The 10,040-nt window shown below is 38.8% G+C and overlaps 2 protein-coding genes and 1 pseudogene across 2 annotated transcripts; all 3 read right to left on the reverse strand.

The window, feature by feature from the left end:
* Positions 1-1,420: 1,420 nt before the first annotated feature.
* On the reverse strand, positions 1,421-3,199 carry LOC131792062 (uncharacterized; annotated as a pseudogene).
* Positions 3,200-4,628: 1,429 nt separating this feature from the next.
* On the reverse strand, positions 4,629-7,480 carry LOC131792124 (uncharacterized). The gene has a single exon (XM_059109498.2). The coding sequence runs from the start codon at positions 6,261-6,263 to the stop codon at positions 5,382-5,384; it is 882 nt and encodes a 293-aa protein (XP_058965481.2). The 5' UTR covers positions 6,264-7,480; the 3' UTR covers positions 4,629-5,381.
* Positions 7,481-7,595: 115 nt separating this feature from the next.
* LOC131792119 (uncharacterized) lies at positions 7,596-9,549 on the reverse strand. Its single transcript, XM_059109492.2, has one exon. The coding sequence runs from the start codon at positions 9,537-9,539 to the stop codon at positions 8,361-8,363; it is 1,179 nt and encodes a 392-aa protein (XP_058965475.2). The 5' UTR covers positions 9,540-9,549; the 3' UTR covers positions 7,596-8,360.
* Positions 9,550-10,040: the final 491 nt, after the last annotated feature.

The raw sequence follows: 10,040 nt of genomic DNA on the forward strand, positions 1-10,040 counted from the left end.
GCTGCTGATTTCATGAGCAGGAAAAACATCCATTTGAAATCCTTCGAGTTATTAAGTGATACTTTGTAAATCATTAAACCTCGCTTCGCTAAAACAACTGTTCTGGTGAAGTCAGCGAAACAAATAAACGGGGGAATCTACATTTATTTTGTGGCGTCATCGACGTTCAAGTTTCAGTCAACAAAACGCTTGTTTTCATTTAATTTGACTCACATCAGGAGCAGATAATGCCGAATGACAATTCCTCGCTGATGCATCTTAAATTTGTTTTGGGAACAACATCAACACCGTAATCGGGAAATTATTTGGCCGGTTGCAAACAAAAAAATTCAAACTAAAAATACAAACTCTATATCGGAACAGCAATTTGATCGAAATTTTTCGAAATGGTCTTCGAGCGAATGTCTTTTTATTCCGGTTAAAAAAAATTGAAATCAGCTTTATTTATTAGTTTAAACTAGAATAAATGTTAGCCCTATTTGACTCAGCGCTAAACCTCAAAAGGTTTTACTACTTGAAGATCTTCGTTTGTTGAAGAATAGTTGAAAATCAGTGACTCGGATCCACGAGAGAACCGCTCTTCACTCCTTAATTGTTATTCAAGAGCGTGACTTTGAAACTTACACCATCAATAACAGGTTGTAATTAAAAAAAATAGGTTTCTGAAAGAAAGAGCACGTCTAGGGTTGTACATTTTGAATAAGGCCTGGTCTGCTTAGTTATGAAAAATCATACGAGACAACTTTGTAATAATTTGTTCTGAGCCCTATGTGACTGTTAGAGAAAATATTTTTTCCACGAGAAACCCAAAACAGCATAACATTCTGCCTATTTTTGGAATTAGTTCTGTACCCATAATTTAAGTCCCCATCTTAGAGCATGTGTCAGTCTACAGCTCTAAAATAAAAAAACCCATTCTAGTCCAAAGGTTTCATTTATTAACCAAACACGCCTTCCGTATGATTATCCGAATCACCTCAGATCGTCCAAAACAATGCTCGAGAGATCGGGAAGATTACATGAAAAGAAGGCCAAGTGACCGCTTGACGAACCATGTCAGCAAAAACTGACTTACTTCTTAATTTTGTGTTTTAAAAGATCGCTAGGATCGCCAAATCGTCTCAAAGTTGATGGCAATTGAAACGATACGGGAAATCAGAAAGCGGAAGTACTGCATTTTGTCGCTTGTTACACAAATATCTCTTGATTACGTGACTCTTTTCCTTTGTGCATTGCAGGCCATTGAAAACATTAGGACCAGTATAAAATGCGTAGTCATGGGAAACCAAACGGTTTAACACGTATAAGACACAGTTTGAGTCGAATATCTCCAAATAGCAATTAATTTTCTTGAGCCTTGAATATGCTAATTGCATCCTTCTTGTCAACTTCAAAAATAACATTCAACATCCAAACTAAAGCCACAACAACCATAGCACTGTATTTTCATTTAATAAAGATGTTACCTCTACATTTCAAAATCTGAACAATTGATCCATGGATAAATCAAATAGTTCTAATCATAAGAAGTTATCAACTTTCGATTTTCATAATTTGAAATATTCAGCACATCATGGAATGAACAAACTTCAAATTCAAAACTGAGGATTTTTTTATCTGATGACACTAAGCCTCTGTTTTCCTCACTCGGTAGAATACTATGTGATGATTGCGGACCACTATTTATGGCAAATAAAAGTGCTACTGCAGACTAGAAATAACACAACAGTTTTAACTGTGGCTCTTGTGGGAATTAAAGATATCACATAATATCAAGCAAAACATCCCTTTTAGTTTAGCCTAGTAGTGCCATGACACATTAAGTTTACTTAACCAATCCTGACCCATTTTTGACCCTAAGCAATTACCAGTAAGTTGACGCTCACGGTGGACACAACATTTTTTTGAGCTCATATTTGAGTCATGTTCTACTGAAGAAATGTAAAATGGTTTCCGTGTTTACATAGCCTGATGTAAACACGTGGGAGGTTGGGAGAACACGAGATAAGCGTAGGAAACCACGACGCGAAGCGGAGTGGTTTCCAGCTTATCGAGTAAACTGCACTGAAAAACTGTCCATGCCAACTTATTCAGAGCTCCACTAGCCTGGAAACTGATATCAGTGTCATCATCATCACTTATAAGCCTTAAGGCAATGTGTAAACATAATTTATTAAAGTAAAAAGAGGAGAAACAAAAAGGCATGAAGGCCCTCCACAAAAACACATCAATTTAACACTGGGGTCACCTCTGAATGTTCTTTTCCTGTGAAAGTCTTCATCAAATATCCATCAGGTTTAACCTGATACAGCTTTGCGCATATTACCAGCTGCCTCCTCTACCACGACCTCCAATTCTTCCACCCCAATCAGACCCTACACCACTGCCAAAGCTACCTCTCTCAGAAATAGCTCTCCATAACATAGCCTTCGTGTTAAAAGTGGGATCAGAAGCATAGGGGTGTCTAAATCTTTCCTCGATACTTTCCGGTTCACTCTGTTTTAGCTGGTACAAAATGTACAGTACAGTAATGATCAACAGCACACAGAGGATGATGAAACCATAGTTTGTTGAGCTCATGAGGACTTCACTGCTGAAAACTTCACCCATCCGGAAAATGGCGAGTTTTACACCTTGATCGTAATCTTTCTTTTGCATGTATGGCTTTATTTCCTCAATGATAATATCAATCTGGTCATCGGATAACAATTTCATGGCTCTTTTGCCTGTGGAGACATACAGTTGACGATCTAAAATGGAAATCAGCAACATTGCTCCGTCATCATGGCCGACACCCCATCTGTAATGTTTATAAATGTTTGGCAAACCTCTCTGCTGTTTCTTCAACAGATAAATCAGGAATGCCTCTCATTCGGTTACAAAACTTCAACGCCAATTTGAAATCCAAGTTCGTCATCGTTGCTCCACCCTGAAGAAGTATTTTAACAATTGAAAACAACATATCTTGAATCTTGTTGGCAGCCTCGTAGCTGAGAATATTCTCCGGATCACAGATCCAAGAAACCTTTCCTCTGCGACCACAAGCTTCCACATGTATCGTAGGATTCGGAAAATCCTCCTTGTACCATTCTTTAGTTGCCTTTTCTTCTTGAAGGAAACAAAAAGCCTCAAAAATAACGGCCAAGATCATAACAAGGGACATGACTGATGCGCTCGCCATCTTGACGATTTTCTTGGATTATGGCAGCTAAAACATACTAGCGACTAAATAAAGGAATGGTTCCGATCTGTGAATGGATGATGAAAATAGTAAAAGTTAATAAGTTATATCTTTACTCCTTGCTCGTGAGTACTTTCGAAGCGGAACAATGAAATATCAATGTGAAGACGACGATGTGTCAAACAAGAAATGGCTACTTACATAACGAAGAGAAAGCAGAGTCTATCTTGTTCAACGAGGTCGTTCAGCGATATTCCGGCAATGAAAAAGTCATCTGCCGCCAAGCTCCGCTGACAAATTAACATCTGGTTCATACGTCAGCGTGCGTTCATCGAGATATGAAGCACACGGGAAGTTTGGAGAGCACGAAAGATGCGTAAGAGTTGCTCGAGGCGTAGTTTGGAGAGCACGAAAGATTTAAAAAATTAGACCGAACTCAAATTAGACCAAACTTCCTAGGTGCTTCATATCTCGATGAACGCACAGCTGACACATGAAACAATTGTTTTATAACATTTTCAACCCGACGGTTTACATCTGCTACGCTTCAGCGTGTTGATAAATTTGTTTCAGGAAAACATTTCGCAACGCTGTAAACAATCTTGTGTTAGATTGGTCAAAAAACTGACAGGTGAATTCATGCGTGTAAATTTTGTAATTAAAAAAGATAGGTTTCTGAAATAAAGAGCACGTCTAAGGTTGTCCTTGCTGAATAAGGCCTGGTCTGCTTAGTTATTAAAAATCCTATACGAAAACTTTGTTATATTTTGTTCTAAGCCTTATGTGACTCTTGAAGAAAATATTTTCCTATGAGAGACCTAAAACAGCATAATATTCTGCCTACTTTTGGAATTAGTTCCGTACCCGTAATTTGAGTCTCTATCTTAAAGCATGTTTCAGCCGACAGCTCTAAAGTAAAAAACCCATTCCAGTCCAAAGGTTCCGTTTATTAACCAAACCCGGTTTCCGTATGGTCATCCGAATCACCTCAGATCGTCCTAAACAATACTCCTGCAACCGGGAAGATTACATGAAAAGCAGGCCAAGTGACCACTTGACGAACCACGTCCAGCAAAAACTGGCTTACTTCTCGAGTTTGTGTTTCAAAAGATCGCTAGGATCGCCGATTCGTCTAAAAGCTGATGGCGATTGGAACGATACAAGAAATCTGAAAGCGGAAGTACTGCATTTTGTCGCTTGTTACCCAAATATCTCTTGATTACGTGACTCTTTTCCTTTGTGCATTGCAGAAGGCCGTTGAAAACATTAGGCACCAACATAAAATGCTTAGTCATGGAAAAAAACGGTTTAACACGTATGAGACACAGTTTGAGTCAATGATCCCCAAATAGCAATTAATTTTCTTGAGTCTTCAATATGCTAATTGCATCCTTCTTGTCAACTTCAAAAATAACATTCAGCATCCAAACAAAAGCCACAACAACCATAGCCCTGTATTTTCGTTTAATAAAGATGTTATCTTTACATTTCAAAATCTGAACAATTGATCCATGGATAAATCAAATAGTTCTAATCATAAGAAGTTATTAACTTTCGATTTTCATAATTTGAAATATTCAGCACATCATGGAATGAACAGACCTCAAATTCAAAACTGAGGATTTTTTAATCTGATGACACTAAGCCTCTATTTTCCTCACTCAATAGAATACTATGTAATGATTGCGGACCACTATTTATGGCAAATAAAAGTGCTACTGCAGACTACAAATAACACTACAGTCTTAACTGTGGCTCTTGTGGGAATGAAAGATATCATATAAAATCAAGTATAACATCCCTTTCAGTTTAGCCTAGAAGTGCCATGACACATTAAGTTTACTTAGCCAATCCTGACCCATTTTGACACCAGTAAGCTGATGCTCACGGAAGACATTTGAGCTCATATTTGAGACATGTTTTACATACTCATTGTAAAGCACTGAAAAACTGTCCATGCCAACTTATTCAGAGCTCCACTAGCCTGGAAACTTATATTAATGTCACCATTGTCATTTATAAGCCTTACAACAATGTGTAAACATAATTTACTAAAGTACAAAGATGAGAAACAAAAAGGCATGAAGACCCTCCACAAAAACACTTGAATTTAACACTGGGGTCACCTCTGTATGTTCTTTTCCTGTGAAAGTCTTCATCAAATATCCATCAGGTTTGACCTGATACAGATTTGTGCATGTTACCAGCTACCTCCACTACCACCACCTCCAATTATTCCACCCCCACCAAACCCTACACCACTACCAAAGCTACGTCTCTTAAACATAGTACACCTGTCGTAGTCAGGTTTACACAGATAGAAAGGATCAGATTTGGTAAGATCAAAATTAGAGATACCTGGGTATGTATCTCTTTCCCATTCCCCACGTGATTGTTCTTTCTTTAGCTTAATGCACAGCACAACAATAATTGCAAGAATAATGATCAACAGCACAGCATAGAAGATGATATGCCCATGGTTTGATGCACTACGAATACCGAAAACTTCACCCATTCGGACAATAGCGAGTTCCACACCTTTATCATAATCTTTCTTTAGCATGTATGGCTTCATTTCCTCAATGATAATATCAATCTGGTCATCGGATAACAACTCCATGGCTCTTTTTCCTGTGGAGACATACAGTTGACGATCTAAAATGGAAATCAGCAACATAACTCCGTCATCACATCCCGCGTGGCCGACAGCCCAGCTGTCATGTAAATGTTTGGCAAGCGTCTTCGCTGTTTCTTCAACAGGTTCACCAGGAATGCCACTCATTTGGTTTAGAACTGCAACACCAATTTGAAATCCAGGTTTGCCATTATCATAGTAGCTGCACCCTGAATCAGTATTTTTAACAACTGAATACAACAACTCTTCAATCTTATCGGCAGCCCCGTAGCTGAGAATATTCTCCGGATCACAGATCCAGGAAACCTTTCCTCTACGACCACAAGTTTCTACATCTATCGTAGGATCCGGAAAATCCTCCTTGTACCATCCTCTAGTTGCCTGTCCTTCTTGCAGGAAATAAAAAGCCGCAAAAGTAACCAGGAACTTAGCTAAAGCGCTCGCCATCTTGACTTTCTTGGATTGGATTTATTTTATCTTGATTTTCTTGGATTACGGCGGCTAAAACACTGAAAAATGCGTATCACTTACAGACAGTGACGTTCAAACTTTCCTAGAAGGGATGTAAAAACCGAAAGGAAAGGAGGCAACGTGCTTTATATCCTTGCTAAGTGGTAACAACGGCTCGTGCTTCTGTTTGTTATGACGCATTCCAAATACTCCCTCAACAGTCATCTTTATTCATGAAGCTAAATTAATTACTTTAACCCTCCTGGGCAGTCATCCTATAAGTCCACGATGAATTATTTCTTAGTAAATCTACTGCATACTTACGCTATGTCGCGTTAGGAGTACTTAAGAGTTTTAACAGCAAATATGTACTGAGATACATTCTTTATGTAAATCTTATGTGTTTAGTTGTTGTTTTTCTTCGGTTGAATTTGAGACCAAAGCGGTTTTCATAGTTATTAGGCGGTTCACCTGCTCCGGACTGTTGCGCCTGTTTGACCAAACGTGTTCTACGTAAGTAGAAACTGACCACAATGATGACAACGACGACAATATCAAGTCTCAGCGACGTTCAATAAACTATTTAAACGCCACCGCGAGCTTTTGAAACTTAAGATGCTGATTTCATGAGCCGGAAAAACATCCATTTGAAATCCTTCGAGTTATTTAGTGATACTTTGTAAATCATTAAACCTCGCTTCGCTAAAACAGTTGTTGTAGTGAAGTCAGCGAAACAAATAAACGGGGGAATCTACATTTATTTTGTGGCGTCATCGACGTTCAAGTTTCAGTCAACAAAACGCTTGTTTTCATTTAATTTGACTCACATCAGGAGCAGGTAATGCCGAATGACAATTCCTCGCTAATGCATATTAATTTGTTTTCCTAAACAATGCTCGAGCGATCGGAAAGATTACATGAAAAGCAGGCTGTGACAACTTGACGAACTATGTCCAGCAAAAACTGACTAACTTCTTAAAGTTTTTGTTTTAAAGATTGCTAGGATCGCCAAATCGTCTAAAAATTGATGGCGATTGGAACGATACGGGAAATCAGAAAGCGGAAGTACTGCATTTTGTTGCTTGTCACAGAAATATCTCTTGATTACTTGACTCTTTTCCTTTGTGCATTGCAGAGGACCATTGAAAACATTAGGCACCAGTACAAAATGCTTAGTCATGGGAAACCAAACGGTTTAACACGTATAAGACACAGTTTGAGTCGAAGATCTGCAAATAGCAATTAATTTTCTTGAGTCTTGAATATGCTAATTGCATCCTTCTTGTCAACTTCAAAAATAACATTCAGCATCCAAACAAAATCCACAACAACCATAACACTGTATTTTCATTTAATAAAGATGTTATCTCTACATTTCAGAATCTGAACAATTGATCCATGGATAAATCAAATAGTTCTAATCATAAGAAGTTATTAACTTTCGATTTTCATAATTTGAAATATTCAGCACATCATGGAATGAACAGACTTCAAATTCAAAACTGAGGATTTTTTATCTGATGACACTAGGCCTCTATTTTCCTCACTCAATAGAATACTATGTGAATTGCGGACCACTATTTATGGCAAATAAAAGTGCTACTGCAGACTACAAATAACACTACAGTTTTAACTGTGGTTCTTGTGGGAATGCAAGATATCATATAAAATCAAGCATAACATCCCTTTCAGTTTAGTCTAGAAGTGCCATGACACATTAAGTTTACTTAACCAATCCTGACCCATTTTTGAACCAGTAACCTGATGTTCACGGAAGACAACTTTTTTTCAGCTCATATTTGAGTCATGTTTTACATATACATTGTACAGCAATGAAAAACTGTCCATGCTAACTTATTCTGAGCTGCTCTAGCCTGGAAACTGATATCAATGTCATCATCATCATTGTAAGCCTTATGACAATGTGTACACAAAATTTACCTTTAGTTAGTAGAAAGAGGAAAAACAAAAAGGCATGGAGACCCTCTACAAGAACTCCAGAATTTAAAACTGAGGTACCCTCTGTAAGTTCTTTGCTTGTGAAAGTCTTCATCAAATATCCATTAGGTTTGACCTGATACAGCTTTGTGCATGTTACCAGCTGCCTCCGTGACCACCACCTCCACTACTTCCACCTCCACCAAACCCTGCACCACTGCCAAAGCTACCTCCCCCAACCATAGGTGACCTGACAAAAATGGGATCAGAAGTAAAACTCCCTGTGTAACTGCTGCTGCCCCATCTGTCCACCATGGTGGGTGTAACAAATGATGGGTGCTGCAGCTGTAACATCATCAGTCGGAACTGAAGATCAGGGAGGAAGTCATAGGTATGGCAGGCACCACCTTCATCTTCACGTCTGTCAGCTGATTGGCGACAGATTGGACAAGTTGCATGGTCTTCCAGCCACTTGGTCAAGCAAGGTTCACAGTATTTGTGACCACAAGCCAACAGCCTTGTTTTCGTTTCCGGCTGAAATTCCTCCAAGCAAATGGGACATGATTTGCTTTCATAAGTTTTTTGAGACTGTCTGGCTCTGTCTCTTTCGTCTTGAATTCTCTTCAGTTTTCTTTCACATCTTTTACGTTCTTGTTCTTGCTTATGCCCAATGTACAGCCCAACACCAACAATAATGATCAACAGCACACAGAAGACGATAAGACCATAGTTTGTTGAACGCTCGAGGACTTTACCGCTGAAAACTTCACCCATTCGGACAATGGCGAGTTCCACACCTTGATCGTAATCTCTCTTTTGCATGTATGGCTTCATTTCCTCAATGATAATATCAATCTGGTCATGGGATAACAATTTCATGGCTCTTTTTCCTGTGGAGACATACAGTTGACGATCTAAAATGGAAATCAGCAACATTGCTCCGTCATCACATCCCGCGTGGCCGACACCCCAGCTGTCATGTAAATGTTTGGCAAACGTCTTCGCTGTTTCTTCCACAGGTTCACCAGGAATGCCTCTCATTCGGTTTAAAACTGCAACGCCAATTTGAAATCCAGGTTTCTCATCGTTGCTGCACCCTGAATAAGTATTTTTAACAACTGAATATATCAACTCTTCAATCTTGTTGGCAGCCTTGTAGCTGAGAATATTCTCCGGATCACAGATCCAGGAAACCTCTCCTCTACGACCACAACCTTTAACATCTCTCGTAGGATTCGGAAAATCCTCCTTGTACCATTCTCTAGTTGCCCTTCCTTCTTGCAGGAAACAAAAAGCCGCAAAAATAACCAGGAAAATAACAGACGCGAATGCCATTTAGACGACTTTCAATTTTGTTTTGTCACAAGGATGGCCGCTGACTTATATAAAGCAGGCGCGCATCCTTTACGTGGACTACGCGCATTGGCCGCTCGACTTCCTCGCAAGTACCTGAAAATGTTGCGTCAGGGGCTGTTTACAAAAAGGTTCGTGACTAAAACCCTCCAGAAAAATCTGTAGTGTTTCAGGGCTGCAATTATATCTTTAACCAAGGGAAAGGATCACACTCTTCCACTTTACCTACATGTAAATTTCCTTGTTCACTCGATATCCAAAAAGGGTTCTTGTGTAAAGTGCATTCGGTTGCTTTCGCAAAAAAGGTTCAAGTTTGAACGGTAAAATGTAGTTCTTCCACCTTAAATATATTAATTAAATATTAGAATCAAACCATAGTTAAAATCTTTGAAAAATTGTAAGTTTGCAAAAATATGTGATTAGAGTTAACTATAAGCAAGTCTCAACTACCAGAGGTGATTAACATGTTACTTCTCCCTAGAA

The sequence above is a fragment of the Pocillopora verrucosa genome, chromosome 7, assembly GCF_036669915.1.
Source record: "Pocillopora verrucosa isolate sample1 chromosome 7, ASM3666991v2, whole genome shotgun sequence".
NCBI classification, from domain to species: domain Eukaryota; kingdom Metazoa; phylum Cnidaria; class Anthozoa; order Scleractinia; family Pocilloporidae; genus Pocillopora; species Pocillopora verrucosa.

Excerpts from the sequence above, each read along its gene's own strand:
- LOC131792119 (XM_059109492.2), bottom strand. The coding sequence starts at position 9,539 with ATGGCATTCGCGTCTGTTATTTTCCTGGTTATTTTTGCGGCTTTTTGT.
- LOC131792124 (XM_059109498.2), bottom strand. The coding sequence starts at position 6,263 with ATGGCGAGCGCTTTAGCTAAGTTCCTGGTTACTTTTGCGGCTTTTTAT.